The sequence below is a fragment of the Schistocerca americana genome, chromosome 2 (genome assembly GCF_021461395.2).
Source record: "Schistocerca americana isolate TAMUIC-IGC-003095 chromosome 2, iqSchAmer2.1, whole genome shotgun sequence".
Lineage (NCBI taxonomy): Eukaryota > Metazoa > Arthropoda > Insecta > Orthoptera > Acrididae > Schistocerca > Schistocerca americana.
This window is the reverse complement of record NC_060120.1, coordinates 479,937,665-479,955,650: the sequence shown is the minus strand read 5'-3', so window position 1 is coordinate 479,955,650 and position 17,986 is coordinate 479,937,665. Positions and strand designations below refer to the sequence as shown.

The window sequence follows — 17,986 nt, the reverse complement described above, 5'->3', positions numbered from 1 at the left end:
GCAGCAGATGTAGCGAACGGAATTAAATAGTGCACATCCGACTGCTCACTACTTAGAAATTTATACTCTATAGCTTATGCCAAGGAGGTATATAAACTTTTATATAGGTCGTTGATATAATTACTCTATGATATAACTATATAGGTCGTTGGCTTATGCCTATAATAGTATCTATGGTCGAAGGGTCAAGTTTGTGGGAGATCATACTTTGTTAAGGAAATAAACACTGGTCATCTTTGAGTGAAATGTTTGTATCTGCTGTCAGTCCACGTGATTGTGTGCCATTGAAATTACAATAAAGAAAAATGAAAGTTTGTTTTCCCAATGAACTTGGTATAGGTTAAGATTTATAACAGTTGAATTTTTGTTCATCTCTGATATATATATCTTGATACCCATGACGTTAGTGTTGAGTGTTACATGACTTCGTGACGTTCAGTCCTTCAGTTAAGATGCTATCTATCTGACATCGGCGTGGGAGGACAACTGGCAATGGAAGATAATGTCACAAAGCAGGTTACACATTAATGTATTTGCTGTAAACTTTACAAGGAATGGACTGTTGGTTACCTGCACAGCATTCCATTTCGGGGTGGACACAAAACACGTGTCTTTCCATGTAAAGTGTACCCATGCAGCTTACACAGAATTGTAATATTTGATTATATTTTGTGAAAACATGACCCTTAGGCGGACGAAATTGAGGCGCTGGCATCAATATATGGAGATGACTGGAAAGTGGAAGACGAAGTGAATCGATCGTACAGCATCAGCTTAAAGGAATGTGGTCAAGAGATCACATTATATTTCATATTGCCACCCGAATACCCATCTACAGCACCTCCGAAGTATCAGCTGTCAGCACCGGGACTAAAACCCGAAGAAAAAAATTTGATTATTTCCGCCCTTGATGAACTAAGTATGTAAGTTTTCAAGACACAATCTCAGTTGTAAAACCAAGATTAAATATCCGTGCACATGACGAAGAAAGAACCACAGCTGATTTTCTTCTTCATGGTAATTAGTAGCCGGATCCCCATTCAAAGAAAGAAAAGGTTGCGTTCTTATAGGCCTACTTATTGCAGCATTTGTATGGCATTAGCTGCTTACAAATTAAATGGAATTTTAAGCAGTTGGGAAGTCTGTTAAAATCTACAATCGGTTTCACTTGCAGAATTTTTGTCTAGGCAAATACATTACCGTACAATTTCAACACTAACAAAATTTTTATCAGAAGAGATGTTGCAGTATCATGTTGATGGACGGCGGAGACATTTTCGTATCAGAAGCTATAGCTTAACTAGTTGATGATCTTGTGTATGAGCTCCTAATTGATTCTGTGACAGTAAAGTAATGAACAAATGTGTCAAGTCGCTGACAAGACATTAACATTTTAACAAAGTCATTGGTTCAAAGATCACAGAATATAGGATTAGTGGGGCAGGTATGTCGTAACAAGTTACTTGGAGCATTTCTTGTTCTTGGTTTCATACATGTGGTGACCTCCATTTGACCAACTTTGTACAATTTTTTTGACAGTGCAATTAACTCAAAACATTGTATTCCATTCTTATTTTGTGTATTACAGATTTCAATTACATTATATTGAATTATTTGATGGAAGGGAGAGGAAAGAACATTATTCCATATGATACAACATTGGATGTGGGAAGTTACTTTGATACCATAGTATTTTAACTGTCCTTCCTCCAATTTATGAACCATCTTATTTTGTTTCTTTTAAAGTGATCTAAAATTTTAATCTGGGACCCATAACATAGATCAGCATTAAGTATTTATGAAACGCTGTAGTTGAAGTAAACATCTTGTTAAGGAGGGATGTTCATGGAAAAACACACTATTTGAAAGATTCACCAGATCCACAATTTTGAAGATATGGTACTGAAATTTTGTATCATGCTTTACATGAAATTAACACATTTACTGTTAAGTTCCATGCATTATATGTATTTAACTTTTTATGGAATTTAAAAATTTTATTTTCAAAAAATAATGTATGTATCTTTTTCTCAGAATTTAGTAGAGAGATTTCTACTAAATTTTCTCTTTTTTAATCTCTTTGCTTATACTAAGATTTTATGTTGGCGCTTTTTGAAAGTATCACATAGGAGAATTTTAATATTTTTTTTTATTGTAATTCTGTAAGCACAACATGAAATGCATGCAAATTTCTGAGCACTTAGTCACGTACACTATGTGATCAAAAGTATCCGGACACTTGGCTGAAAATGACTTAAAAGTTTGTGGTGCTCTCCATCAGTAATACTTGTGTTGGCCCACCCTTATCCTTGATGACAGCTTCCAATCTAGCAAGCATACATTCAATCAGGTACTGGAATGTTTCTTGGGAATGGCAGCCCATTTTTCAGGAAGTACTGCACTGAGGAGAGGTATCGATGATGGTCGGTGAGGCCTGGTACGAAGTCTGCATTCAAAAACATCCCAAAGGTGTACTTCGGGATTCAGGTCAGGACTCTGTGCAGGCCAGTCCATTACAGGGATGTTATTGTCATGTAACCACTCTGCCACAGACGTACATTATAAACAGGTGCTCAATCGTGTTGAAAGATGCAATCACCATCCATGAATTACTCTTCAACAGTGGGAAGCAAGAAGGTGCTTAAATCATCAATGTAAGCCTGTGCTGTGATAATTCCATGCAAAACAACAAGGGGTGTAAGCCCCCTCCATGAAAAACATGACCACACCATCACACTGCCACTTCTGAACTTTACTGTTGCCTCTACACACGCTGGCAGATGACGTTCACCGGGCATTTGCCATACCCTCACCCTAACATCAGATTGCCATACTGTGTACTGTGATTCGTCATCCCACACAACGTTTTTCCATTGTTCAGTCGTCCAATGTTTATGCTCCTTACACCAATCGAGACATCGTTTGGCATTTTCGGACATGATGTATGGCTTATGAGCAGCCACTCGACCACGTCTGCTGTGCAGCGAGCTATGTTAATTTAAGTATTAACTGTATTTTTCTTACTTGTCACTTCTTCTTTCGTGTGTTTTTGCTTTTAGGAAGCTTTAATTTTCGAGTGCTAGTAATAGTGTTCCGTAGATTTCGTGTTTGTTTTGAATACAGTCAGAGAGAGTCCCTTTAGTCAGCCATGGTGCCAGTAGTGCTAGTGTTTGTTTTGAATACAGTCCAGAGACAGGTAGTGCTATTTTCATTGTTTTCAACAAGAAGTGTCTAGTAATCACAGTTTTAGTCGGCTATCAGCCACCTTTAGTGAATTAGCAGTCTAGTTAAAAGTTGATTAACTCTCTACAGTAAATTGATTTCTTAGGATGGATAGGATGTGTGACTGCTGTGTATGGACGCAGGAGCAGCTGGCCACTGTTTGTGAACAGCTGGTTGTGTTGATGGCCGCGTTCATCCGTCTTCAAGCTGCTCCCTCGGAGTGTAGCGGCAGTGGGGAGTCGGGTGCGTCGCGTGGTACACCCCAGGTGTTACATGCTTCACCCACGGTCCCTGCTGTCGAGACATCTTCACGGGTACCGGGTGCGGTTGGGCCAACCTCTCCCTAAGGGGAGTGGCATGTTAGGCGGCATTCGCGGCGCATGAGGCGGAGGGTCAGTGTGGAGACTGGCCATGTGGCATCACTCGCTCTGCCTGTGAGTGGACATGTGGCCGTTCCTTCAGCAAGGTCCAAGCAGGCACATGGGGGAGGGGTTTATTAGTGATTGGGAGCTCCAACGTTAGGCAGGTGATGGAGCCCCTTAGGGGAAATAGCGGAAAGGTTGGGGAAGAAGGCCAGTGTTCACTCTGTCTGCTTGCCGGGGGGTCTCATCCGAGACGTGGAGGAGGCCCTGCCGGCGACGATAGAGAGCACTGGGTGCACCCGACTACAAATTGTTGCTCATGTTGGCACCAATGATCCTGCCGTCTGGGTTCAGAGGTCATCCTCAGTGTGTACAGGCGGTTGGCGGAGTTGGTGAAGGCAGAAAGCCTCGCTCACAGGGTGGAATCTGAGCTAACGATTTGTAGTATCGTTCCCAGAACCGATCACAGTCCTGTGGTTTGGAGCCGAGTGGAAGGCTTAAACCGGAAGCTCAGATGATTCTGCAGAGATCTGGGGTGCAAATTTCTCGACGTCCGCCATCGGGTGGAGAAATGTAAGGTTCCCCTGAATAGGTCAAGCGTGCACTACACGCAGGAAGCGGCTACAAGGGTAGCAGAGTACATGTGGAGCGCACATGTGGGTTTTTTAGGTTAGAGAATTCCCTCCCTAGGCCCAAAAAGACGCCTCCTGAGATGCGGCAAGGTGGTAGTAGGCAAAACGCAACAGGGAATAACAATATTAATGTGGTAATAGTAAACTGCAGGAGCGTCTATAGAAAGGTCCCAGAACTGCTCTCACTAATAAACGGTCAAAATGCCCACATAGTATTAGGAACAGAAAGTTGGCTGAAACCAGATGTAAACAGTAATGAAATTGTAAACTCAGATTGGAATGTATACCACAGAGATAGGCTGGACAGTGAAGGGGGAGGCGTGTTTATAGCGATAAAAAGTGCTATAGTATCGAAGGAAATTGACGGAGATCCGAAGTGTGAAATAATTTGGGTGAAGGTCACGGTTAAAGAAGGCTCAAACATGGTAATTGGATGTCTCTATAGGCCCCCTGGCTCAGCAGCTGTTGTGGCAGAGCACCTGAAGGAAAATTTGGAAAATATTTTGAGTAGATTTCCCCACCATGTTATAGTTCTGGGTGGAGATTTTAATTTGCCAGATATAGACTGGGAGACTCAAACGTTCATAACGGGTGGCAGGGACAAAGAATCCAGTGAAATTTTTTTAAGTGCTTTATCTGAAAACTACCTTGAGCAGTTAAACAGAGAACCGACTCGTGGCGATAACATGTTAGACCTTCTGGTGACAAACAGACCCAAACTATTTGAAACAGTTAACACAGAACAGGGAATGAGCGATCATAAAGCGGTTACTGCATCGATGATTTCAGCCGTAAATAGAAATATTAAAAAAGGTAGGAAGATTTTTCTGTTTAGCAAAAGTGACAAAAAGCAGATTTCAGAGTACTTGACGGCTCAACACAAAAGTTTTGTCTCAAGTACAGATAGTGTTGACGATCAGTGGACAAAGTTCAAAAGCATCGTACAATATGCATTAGATGAGTATGTGCCAAGCAAGATCATAAGAGATGGAAAAGAGTTAGAAAACTGCTGCAGAAGCAAAGGGAACTTCACAGCAAACATAAATATAGCCAAAGCCTTGCAGACAAACAAAAATTACACAAAGCAAAATGTAATGTGAGGAGGGCTATGCTAGAGGCATTCAATGAATTCGAAAGTAAAGTTCTATGTACTGACTTGGCAGAAAATCCTAAGAAATTTTGGTCTTATGTCAAAGCGGTAGGTGGATCAAAACAAAATGTCCAGACACTCTGTGACCCAAATGGTACTGAAACAGAGGATGACAGACTAAAGGCCGAAATACTAAATGTCTTTTTTCCAAAGCTGTTTCACAGAGGAAGACTGCACTGTAGTTCCTTCTCTAGATTGTCGCACAGGTGACAAAATGGTAGATATCGAAATAGACAACTGGGATAGAAAAAATGGTTCACATGGCTCTGAGCACTATGGGACTTAACTTCTAAGGTCATCAGTCCCCTAGAACTTAGAACTCCTTAAACCGAACTAACCTAAGGACATCACACACATCCATGCCCGAGGCAGGATTCGAACCTGCGACAGGGATAGAGAAACAATTAAGATCGCTCAAAAGATGAATGGCTGCTGGACCTGATGGGATACCAGTTCGATTTTACACAGAGTACGCGAAGAAACTTGCCCCCCCGCCCCCCTTTCTTGCAGCGGTGTACCGTAGGTCTCTAGAAGAGCATAGGGTTCCAAAAGATTGGAAAAGGGCACAGGTCATCCCCGTTTTCAAGAAGGGATGTCGAACAGATGTGCAGAACTATAGACCTATATCTCTAACGTCGATCAGTTGTAGAATTTTGGAATACCTATAATGTTAGAGTATAATGACTTTTCTGGAGACTAGATATCTACTCTGTAGGAATCAGCGTGGGTTTCGAAAAAGACGATCGTGTGAAACCCAGCTCGCGCTATTCGTCCACGAGACTCAGAGGGCCATAGACACGGGTTCACAGGTAGGTGCCGTGTTTCTTGTCTTCTGCAAGGTGTTCGATACAGTTCCCCACAGTTGGTTAATGAACAAAGTAAGAGCATATAGACTATCAGACAAGTTGTGTGACTGGATTGAAGAGTACCTAGATAACAGAACGCAGCATGTCACTCTCAATGGAGAGAAGTCTTCCGAAGTAAGAGTGATTTTGGGTGTGCCGCAGGGGAGTGTCGTAGGACCGTTGCTATTCACAATATACATAAATGACCTTGCGGATAACATCGGAAGTTCACTGAGGCTTTTTGTGGATGATGCTGTGGTATATTGAGAGGTTGTAACAATGGTAAATTGTACTGAAATGCAGGAGGATCTGCAGCGAAATTGACGCATGGTGCAGGGAATGGCAATTGAATCTCAATGTAGACAAGTGTAATGTGCTGTGGATACATAGAAAGGAAGATCCCTATCATTTAGCTACAATATAGCAGGTCAGCAACTGGAAGCAGTTAATTCCATAAATTATCTAGGAGTACACATTAGGAGTGATTTAAAATGGAATGATCGTATACAGTTGATCGTCGGTAAAGCAGATGCCAGACTGAGATTCATTAGAAGATTCCTAAGGAAATGTAATCCGAAAACAAAGGAAGTAGGTTACAGTACACTTGTTCGCCCACTGCTTGAATACTGCTCACGAGTGTGGGATCCATACCCGATAGGGTTGATAGAAGAGATAGAGAAGATCCAACGGAGAGCAGCGTGCTTCGTTACGGGATCATTTAGTAATCGCGAAAGCGTTATGGAGATGATAGATAAACTCCAGTGGAAGACTCTGCAGGAGAGACACTCAGTAGCTCAGTACAGGCTTTTGTTGAAGTTTCGAGAACATACCTTCACCGAGGAGTGAAGCAGTATATTGCTCCCTCCTACGTATATCTCGCGAAGAGACCATGAGGATAAAATCAGAGAGATTAGAGCCCACACAGAGGCATACCGACAATCCTCCTTTCCACGAACAATACGAGACTGGAATAGAAGGGAGAACCGATAGAGGTACTCAAGGTACCCTCCGCCACACGCCGTCAGGTGGCTTGCGGAGTATGGATGTAGATGTAGATGAAATCCAAGTTTCTCACCTTCCGCCTAACTCTCATAGTATTTGCAGTGGGTCTTGATGCAGTTTGGAATTTCTGTGTGATGGTGTGAATAGATGTCTGCCTATTACACATTACGACCCTCTTCAACTGTCGGTGGTCTCTGTCGGTCAACAGACGAAGTCGGCCTGTACACTTTTGTGCTGTATGTGTCCCTTCACTATCACATCGAAACTGGACCTAGGAATGTTTAGGAGTGTGGAAATCTTGTGTACAGATGTATGACACAAGTGACATCCCATCACCTGCCACACTTGAAGTCTGTGAGTTCTGCGGAGCGCCCCATTTTGCTCTCTCACGATGTCTAATGACTACTGAGGCCGCTGATATGGAGTACCTGGCAGTAGGTGGGAGGACAATGCACCTAATATGAAAAAACATATGTTTTGGGGTGTCTGGATACTTTTGATCTCACAGTATATATCAGCTTACATTCAGAATTTCCAAATTTACTATTGAGACAGCAGTTATTGGGTTTATAGTGATAAGTGTACAAAATTTCATAATTGTAGCTTTCACAGATTCTGAGAGAAAAAGGTTCATAAACACGATTTTCAGGAAATGCAATTTAAAGCTGAACCTACCTTTTTTCGTATGTCACCTCTTTAGAAGGTGCCAGATTTGTATTCAGGGTCCTCTTTACCTTCAAGGCTTCTCTTGTGGTTTCTTGTTCCCTGCCTTCTTTCCTTTGATAAGTCTTCAGTTGACCTTTCAGCTGCAGAGAGGTGCTGTAAATCTATTTTTCTCAATATGTCTTGAGTGAAATTTCCTCTCTTAAAGCCCATGCTCTCAAATACCTTCATCCTCCCTACAGCTCCATCATTAAATACAAGAACTGCTTCATAAGTTGCAACTCTGACAACTGTAGGTGGTTGTAAGGTATTTAATCATATGAGCGAGTTTAGAGACTCGTTTGGATTCTAGGTCTTGCCATGAACACACTTTTTTAGAAGTATAGGATTTGCTATATACAATTTGGAAGCCTCTCCCTCTGAATGTAGGGATTGTTGTCTCTCTGAGCTTGTAGATATTAAACTGTTGCTTCAAAGATTGGATGTGGCAGGAAGATTGCTTGACACATTTAATTATTTTTCAGGTGCTTAGGATGTGATTTCATTATTGAAACTGTGGGAACTGATTGTCCAATAAATTAAAAAAAAATGAAAATTGACATTTTTAAGTCCATTTCATAAACTCAAGTCGAAGTGCCAAAGTTAGTCATAATTTTATCCTCCAGGTTACTCTTCAGATGTGTTATCCACTGGTCCTTGTAGCTGCTTGCTTGTTCAGGAACAGACAACCATTTTTCATTCTCTTGATTTTTGATTAATTTTGTTTTGTTCTCCGCTAAGTGGTCTTCCAGTTTCCTCAGTAGAAGTATCTGTTTGCAAAAGTAGGACATTATAAGTCTCTTATAAGCAAAATTATATTTGTTAATTGAGAAAGTTGTTGTGGACCAAAAATACTAGTACAGAGAGGTGTTTATGGCTGTATATAAAGTTGAACACAAGACTGGCAAGCTCCTGTTTCAAAAATATTAGAAGTAAATTACTGACATGGGAAATACCTGTACTGTGATTAAAGTAGAACTTCATTTGCAATGCCGCCACAGCTGGCATCGACACCCAGCTCACACTTTATAGAAAACAAACTGTCACCTTAAAGAAGAAATTGCAGCATGGACAGCTCTTTCAGGTCATAAACAGGCAGAAAATTAAGTGTAATAAATTGCATAGAAAAAAAATGAGTTTGCATGAGATAAGCCAGAGAAGGAAAAGAAATTAGTTGAAATGTTGAAACTATATTCTGTCTTTATGTGGCAGCTTATCATGAGCCTGGTTTCGTAAAACTCTGTTACAGAATTTACTTTACAGCTCATGTAAAGGTAATGCAAAATGTGTAAGAAAAAAATCAATGTGTTGATTCGTAAAGATGACCACGACCTTATATATAAAAAAAAAAACAAAGATGATGTAACTCACCAAACAAAAGCGTTGGTATGTTGATAGAGACACTAACAAACACAAACACACACACACAAAATTCAAGCTTTTGCAACCCACGGTTGCTTCATCAGGAATGATGGAAGGAGAGGGAGAGACGAAAGGATGTGGGTTTTAAGGGAGAAGGTAAGGAGTCATTCCAATCCCGGGAGCGGAAAGACTTACCTTAGGGAGGAAAAGGGATGGGTATACACTCGCACACACACACACACATATCCATCCGCACATATACAGACACAAGCAGACATATGTAAAGGCAAAGATTTTGGGCAGAGATGTCAGTCGAGGTGGAAGTACAGAGGCAAAGATGTTGTTGAATGACAGGTGAGGTAGGAGCAGCGGCAACTCGAAATTAGCGGAGGTTGAGGCCTGGTGGGTAACGGGAAGAGAGGATATATTGAAGGGCAAGTTCCCATCTCCGGAGTTCTGATAGGTTGGTGTTAGTGGGAAGTATCCAGATAACCCGGACGGTGTAACACTGTGCCAAGATGTGCTGGCTGTGCACCAAGCCATGTTTAGCCATAGGGTGATCCTCATTCCCAGCAAACACTGTCTGCCTGTGTCCATTCATGTGAATGGACAGTTCGTTGCTGGTCATTCCCACATAGAAAGCTTCACAGTGTAGGCAAATCAGTTGGTAAATCACGTGGGTGCTTTCACACGTGGCTCTGCCTTTGATCGTGTGCACCTTCCGGGTTACAGGACTGGAGTAGGTGGTGGTGGGACAGTGCATGGGACAGGTTTTACACCGGGGGGCGGTTACAAGGGTAGGAGCCAGAGGGTAGGGAAGGTGGTTTGGGGATTTCATAGGGATGAACCGAGAGGTTATGAAGGTTAGGTGGACAGCGGAAAGACACTCGTGGTGGAGTGGGGAGGATTTCATGAAGGATGGATCTCATTTCAGGGCAGGATTTGAGGAAGTCATATCCTGCTGGAGAGCCACATTCAGAGTCTGATCCAGTCCCGGAAAGTATCCTGTCACAAGTGGGGGCACTTTTGGGGTTCTTCTGTGGGAGGTTCTGGGTTTGAGGGGATGAGGAAGTGGCTCTGATTATTTGCTTCTGTACCAGGTCGGGAGGGTAGTTGCGAGATGTGAAAGCTGTTTTCAGGTTGTTGGTGTAATGGTTCAGGGATTCAGGAGCAGATTCGTTTGCCACGAAGAACTATGCTGTAGGGAAGGGACCGTTTGATATGGAATGGGTGGCAGCTGTCGTCATGGAGGTACTGTTGCTTGTTGGTGGGTTTGATGTGGCCATTGGACAGATGGAGGTCAACGTCGAGGAAAGTGGCATGGGATTTGGAGTAGGACCAGGTGAATCTGATGGAACCAGAGGAGTTGAGGTTGGAGAGGAAATTCTGGAGTTCTTCTTCACTGTGAGTCCAGATCATGAAGATGTCATCAATAAATCTGTACCAAACTTTGGGTTGGCAGGCATGGGTAAGCAAGAAGGCTTCCTCTAAGCGACCCATAAATAGGTACCCATGGCTGTTCCCTTTAATTGTTGGTATGTCTGGCCTTCGAAAGTGAAGAAGTTGTGAGTCAGGATGAAGCTGGCTGAGGTAATGAGGAAAGAGGTTTTAGGTAGGGTGGCAGGTGATCGGTGTAAAAGGAAGTGCTCCATTGCAGCGAGGCCGTGGACGTGCAGAATATTTGTGTATAAGGAAGTGGCATCAATGGTTACAAGGATGGTTTCCGGGGGTAACAGATTGGGTAAGTGGGCTCATATTGCCAAGTTCTTTGCAAATTATACTGGAGTTTGTAATCACTGAAACAACACTACATGCCCTCTCAACCTGCAAAATTTCATTTTGCTTCCACCTCCTCCTCTCTTGAGTGTTTCACTTTCTTTGTCAGACACTGCTCAACAGTGGCAAAATATGGATCATACTATACAGTACTATAAAACACTCTGGATTGGATGAGCAAGATACACAGATGTCTATGACTGAAGCAGATACGAATGATTCAGTATCACACCAATGCTTATTGTCAAAAGTATGATCATATGGGGTATCAAGTGAAAATTGTGACTGGATTGAGGACTAGTGGGGGATATTGAATGTATACAGAGAAGAGCAACACAAATGGTCAGATGTTTGTTTGATCTGTGGGAGAGTGTCACAGAGATACTGAAGGAACTGAAATGGAAGACTCTTGAAGTAAACGTAAACTATCTTGAGAAACTCTATTAACAAAGTTTCAAGAACCGGCTTCAAACGATGACTCCAGGAATATACTACAATCCCCTTATGTATTGCTCACATAGGGATCGTGAGGATAAGATTAGAATAATTACAGCACTCACAGAGGCTTTCAGGCCATCATTCTTCCCATGCTCCATACGTGAATGGAACTGGAAGAAACCCTGATAACTGGTACAATGGGACATACCCTCTGTCATGCATCTTGTGGTGGTTCGTGGAGTATAGATGAATATGTAGGCTTAATAATATTGGAAGATCTACAGGCTTGAGTAATGTGTAGCAAGAACAGGAAGACTCTAGGATGTGATAAGATCAGCAAAGTGGTTGTATACGTGAAGAATGGAATGTAGCCCTAATATGCCTAATTCAAAAAAAAAAAAAAAAAAAAAAGGAAATCGACATGAATGTTGGAACCCCAGTTTTAACAAAATGGAGATCACTAATCACTGAAATCTATTATCAGATACACAACATGGTTTTTGCGAAAGAGCATGCTTAGACTGTATCTTCAGTATGACACAACTAATAGAACAACACCTTGAATTTAATTTACCAATATATCTTGTCTTCATTGACTACAAAAATGCATTCTATAAAATAGATCAGAGTAAACTGTAGGAAATTTTAAGAAACAGACGGATTCCATTTCATCTTTAAGAGTTGTGCTGAGTTAATATATGAATAACAATATATAGATAAAAATAGCGGAGAGCAGACATAATATGGATGCAACAAACCGAGGAGTTGTACAAGGGAACCCCCTTTCACCCTCTATTTTTAATATACAGGGTGAGTCGTGTAAGACGTAACACCCCCTTTATTCCAGGGGCGATTGCACGTATCGGCATGCGGTTTTCAGTGAATCATAGTGGACTATGGGGTACATACGGTGGTGCATGCACAATTATCACAATGTTTATATTGACCGAGATAATGTGGCAAGTACATGTTTTTTAAATGGGACGCTATACTTATTTTACCATCATTCGAACGCTCTGGAAAAGACACATATAGTCATGTAATGCATGTTGCTATTGTGATTCAAACTTTGCTTAAAAGAGGGCGGATGACGATTTACCTACATAGCGTAGGCGGTGCATGCTGCATAGAGCACGGCAACTCGGCCTGCGGATCGCGCGAGGCGTGTTTTACAGTCTGCAGCCGCTTCCGACTGCCTCGACCTTCAATCGTACAATATTTCCCAGCGTCTTTTAAGTGATGTTTGAATCACAATAGCAACATGCGTTACATCACTATAAGCGTTTTTTCCAGAGCGTTCGAATGTTGGTAATAAAAATATTGTGTCCCACTTAAAAAACATGGACTTGCCTCATTATCTCGGTCAATATAAACGTTGTGATAATTGTGCATGTACCAATGTATGTGCCCCATAGTTGGCTATGATTCGCTGAAAACCGCATGCCAATACGTGCAATCGCCCCTGGAATAATGGGGGTGTTCAGTCGTACACGACTTACCCTGTATATATCAATGATAATCTGAAAACTTGGGTACAGGCAATACAACGTTTAATAATGTGGCTGTTATTATGATGCTTGTTGTCCGACACCGAGTAATTGTTAATTGGAATGAAGATGACCTACAAGAAGTTGTTTTAATAGCAAAAGAGCCAGAGAATACAATTTGGAGACCTCCATTAAGAAGACAAAACCATTGTCATTTTTAGGATACCAGTCCAGGCAAATGAAGGGAGAAATTGACAAACAGATCATAGAGTAGGTTAAGTATAGTAAGAAAAGTTCTCGCAGAATGTAAACACTGTACAAGTAAAGGACACCACTTACAAGTAGTGGAAGGACTGAGTCATGGACGGGCACACATAAAAGAACGAAAATTTTTCTAGCTTTCAGTAGAAATGAAGAAGATGATATGGAGGCATGGTATGGGAGGTGATTACATGACAGAGGTAGGGGAAACTGTGTGGTAGAGGTTATGGGGGCAGCGGGCTAATGGAGTTTAGTGGCTGCTTCACAACCTGTGCTATCTGCATTTATCCCTCCAGCACCAACTTTTCTGAACTACACAGACGGGATTTTTCCTTACAATATGTCATTCACTCCTGTAATCCTCCTGGCTTCAGTCTCCAGTAATCCACTGTTCTTACACCCTCAGCCCAATAGTTTCCCCTTCCTCTGTCCCGTCATCCCCTCTCAATCCAACCGCCGTGTGACCTTCATGAAGCCAATGGTTCCAGTGTCTGTGTTCACAGGCCTAACTCATGCACCTGCTGCCCCTTCCTCCTGCATTCCTGTCCTGCGCACCTGCTGTCTCCATCTGAGCTGCTAGCTACCCATTGCCGAGCCCTCCTCCTGCTTCCCATGTCTTTCTCCCTCTACTCACCCAACTCAACAAAACCCCTCACATCAATACACCTGCAAAAGTGTAATCTTTGCAATGCGTCATCACACCTAGGGGCAAAAATGATCATCAAGTTACTGACCCACCATTTTTGTGTAAAACATAACTGACACAATACAACAACATCAGATAAGATGGAAACTACACACAAACCATATGTCAGATGGAAGAATCATTAAAACAGTATAAACCAATGATTAGCTTGACCAATTTGAAGCAGATGGAACGGACCAAAAGGCCCAACCTCTGATGTATTTGGTTGGTGCATAAATTCATAGCATTTTTCCAGAAGTTTAATAAATGCAACAGACACACGTAACAGTGACTTTAGTCATCAATAATATATTCTGCTTCACTATCTCGAACAGTCTGCCACTGATGGGGCAACTTTTTAATTCTGCGACTGTAGAAATAACATGGTTTTAAGGTGAAAAACTCGTCAAGCTGTGTTCGGAGTGCATTTTTATCTGGAAAGGAAGTACTTTGAAGGCTGTTTGATAGAGAGCAGAAAAGGTGAAAATCTGAGGGTGCAAGACCAGGCGAATAAGGTGGATGCAGAATGACTTCCCAACCAATTCATGTATAGTGTTTGTCAGTCTAGCAGAATGTGGACGGCCATTACCGTCAAGTAGCATCACTTCACGCAGTCTCCCTGGTCATTGTTCTTGGACTGCACCTGCAAGATGTCTCAATATCTCAGGTGTTGACAATAAATGTCAGCAGTGATGGTTACAAGTCGGGAAAGCAGTTCATTGTACACCACACTGTCACTGTTCCACCAGATGCATAACATTATCTTTTGTGGGTGCACACAGGTCTTTGTATGGGGATTTATTGCTTGATTTGGGTTCAACCATACCTTTCCTTGCCTTATATTAGCATAAAGACATGATTTCTTTTCACCAGTAGTGATACAGGATAGGAGTGGTCAGTGTAGCTCACAAGCCAGTTCATGACGAGCAAGCAGAGATGCACATATGACCACCCGCTGATTTTTGTGATTTTGGCTTCGAGAATGTGGTACCCACACACTCAATTATTGAACCTTCACCACTGCATGCAAATGTCACATACTGGTTGAATGATCACAGTTCATGACATTTGTCAGTTCTCGAGTACACTGACATGTATTACAGTGGATTAATGCTTTTAAATGATCTTTAAACCCTAGGTCTTCCTGAACCTAGAGAGTCACTATTGTCAAAACAATTCTCCTTAAAATGAGAGAACCATTTTCTTACCATGCCCTGTCCAATGGCATTATCTCCATACATGGCGCAAATGTTTCTGGCCGCCTCTGCTGCTTTCACTCCTATATTGAATCCATGCAGAAGAATGTCAGAAATGTTCAGGTTTGTCTGCTCGACACTCCATTTTTTTACCATCAACAGCTCCACTCATTATCTCTAAATGACAAAACAATAATACGTAAACTCAAATAGTAACACTGAACTAAAAAAAAATGACAATTGATAAGTAAACCCATAGCAACTGGAATTCCAACATGCAAAACAAAAATGCACCAACCTAATAGATGATGTATTATTTTATAATTTTTTCTGCTACCCTGATTTAAGTTACTACTTACTTGATATCTTGTACACACATCAAAAAAATGTTTTGCATCACCCCGGTTCCCAGAACTCCTGAAGACAGGCTTTGACTGTGGATATTGTATCACAGACACAGTCCCTTTGACTGTTCAGAGATGTCATTAAACCTGCCCAAAGATGTAAACAACCATGCATGAGCATCACCTATTAGACGGAGGGGGTCCAATAGTTGATCACTTCCAGTCATCCCACCAGGAAGGAGGTACACGGCTCGTGTTGTCTAGTTCTACCATGCCTAGATGGTCAATACCGCAGTTCGATCGCGTCCACATGGATACTTTGTGCTAGTAAGGGCTCTCAACAAGGGAAGTGTCCAGGCGTCGTGGAGAGAACCAAAGCGGTGTTTGGACATGGAAGAGATACAGAGAGACAGGAACTGTCGATGACGTGCCTCGCTCAGGCCGCCCAAAGGTTACTACTGCAGTGGATGATGGCTACCTACGGATTATAGCTTGGAGGAACCCTGACAGCAACACCACCATGTTGAATAATGCTTTTTGTGCAGCCACAGGACATCATGTTATGACTCAAACTGTGCCCAATAGGCTGCATGATGTGCAACTTCACTCGTGACATCCATGGTGAGGTACATCTTTGCAACCACAACACCATGCAGCGTGGTACAGATGGGCCCAACAACATGCTGAATGGACCGCTCAGGATTAGTGTCATGTTCTCATCACCAATGAGTGTTCCATATGCCTTCAACCAGACAATCTTCCGAGACATGTATGGAGGCAACGCGGTCAGGCGGAACACCTTAGACACACTGTCCAACGAGGGAAGGAAGGTGGAGGTTCCCTGATGTTTTGGGGTGCCATTATGTGGGGCCGTGTATGCTGCTGGTGGTCGTGGAAGGTGCAGTAACAGCTGTTACGATACGTGAAAGCCATCCTCCGACCGATAGTGCAACAGTATCAGCAGCATATTGGCGAGGCATTTGTCTTCATGGATGACAATTTGCGCCCCCGGTGTGTACATCTTGTGAATGACTTCCTTCAGGATAACGACATCGCTTGACTAGAGTAGCCAGCATGTTCCCCAGACATGAACCTTATCAAACATGCCTGGAATAGATTGAAAAGGACTGTTTATGGATGACATGACTCACCAACCGCTCTGAGGGACCTACGCCGAATCACCATTGAGGAGTGGGACAATTTGGACCACAGTGCCTTGATGAACTTGTGAATAGTATGCCATGACGAATACAGGCATGCATCAATGCAAGAGGATGTTCTACTGGGTATTAGAGGTACCGGTGTGACCAGCAATCTGGACAACCACCTCTGAAGGTCTTGCTGTGCGGTGGTACAACACGCAATGTGTGGTTTTCGTGGGAAATAAAAAGGACAGAAATGATGTTTATGCTGATCTCTATTCCAATTTTCTGTACAGGTTCCGGAACCGAGGTGATGCAAAACTTTTTTTGATGTTTGTAACATGGTACTGAATCTTCCAAACAGTGCTCTTAGTATCTTATGGAAACTATGTACTATTAGCAATTTGTGTGAAGGAGGGCAGCTGACAGTTATTGTAGCAACACATCAGTTGCCTGGGAAACATGTCAACTGACAAATAATTTTATTTAGCGTATAGATGCTGTTCATGCTGTGTGGAAAATTGCTTTACTATTATTGGAAGCAAAATGGAATATTTCTTGTGCTTGTTTTGCTTATCTTTCCTTTCACCATAGCATTACTTTATGAAAATGGGATCAGCATCATTTTTAACCTAACTGTAAATTGCCCTAGAAGACTGCCAACAATTATTTAAATTTTTGTAAGGCACAAGCAGGCCTAATTAGTTTTAGTTTTTAAGTGCATTCCAGTACATTCAGTTTGTGTCTTTAGTGCTTTATCTTCTCATTCTAGATTACAGTGTGGACAAACAGTGATATATGAATGGGTTGAAAAAGTAAGGGAGTTGGTTCAAGATTTTTTGCCGTTAGATAAGGGTACTGAAGATTTTGGCATTGACAGTGCTGCATTCTCATCAGTCACCTGTGAACAGCAGGAATATGAATTTGAACTACCACAAATAATACATGGAGAGACAATCACTGATCGAAAAAGTGTCTTTCAAGGCCATGCTGCACCAGTGTTCTATGCAGAACAAGTCAAGTAAGAAAGAGCAATAAAATCCTTGTAGAAATATGAAGCATTGTGTATTGCTTTCATGCCTCTTTCATTTTTCATCTTCATACAGGGCAATTTTACAAAAGCTATATGAAAATAAGAAAATAGCTAATGCAACTCACAACATGTATGCCTATCGAATTTTCAAAGATGATACAAAATCATTTCTGCAGGATTGCGAGGATGATGGTGAAACACATGCTGGAGGAAGGCTGCTTCATCTATTGCAGGTATGAAACTTTGTTACGTTTGTAAATAAAAATGCTGTCATTAGTAACTGAGAAAAAAAAATAAATCAGAGTAAATCATACCACTGAACATGCCATATGTTATCAGACCACTTG

At 41.9% G+C, this 17,986-nt stretch overlaps 1 protein-coding gene across 2 annotated transcripts in view; it reads left to right on the top strand.

Annotated features, from left to right (window-relative positions):
• Positions 1–282: 282 nt before the first annotated feature.
• The window catches only part of LOC124596065 (protein IMPACT-like), a 55,471-nt gene continuing 37,767 nt past the window's right edge, over positions 283–17,986 (top strand). The window contains exons 1-4 of one of the 2 annotated variants that reach the window (XM_047135049.1): positions 283–516; positions 691–923; positions 17,379–17,627; positions 17,713–17,872. In XM_047135049.1, coding sequence (XP_046991005.1) covers positions 493–516; positions 691–923; positions 17,379–17,627; positions 17,713–17,872 — 666 coding nt within the window. In that variant the 5' untranslated portion in view covers positions 283–492. The remainder of the gene's footprint in view (positions 517–690; positions 924–17,378; positions 17,628–17,712; positions 17,873–17,986) is intronic. The other variant, XM_047135048.1, reaches the window with a different exon arrangement.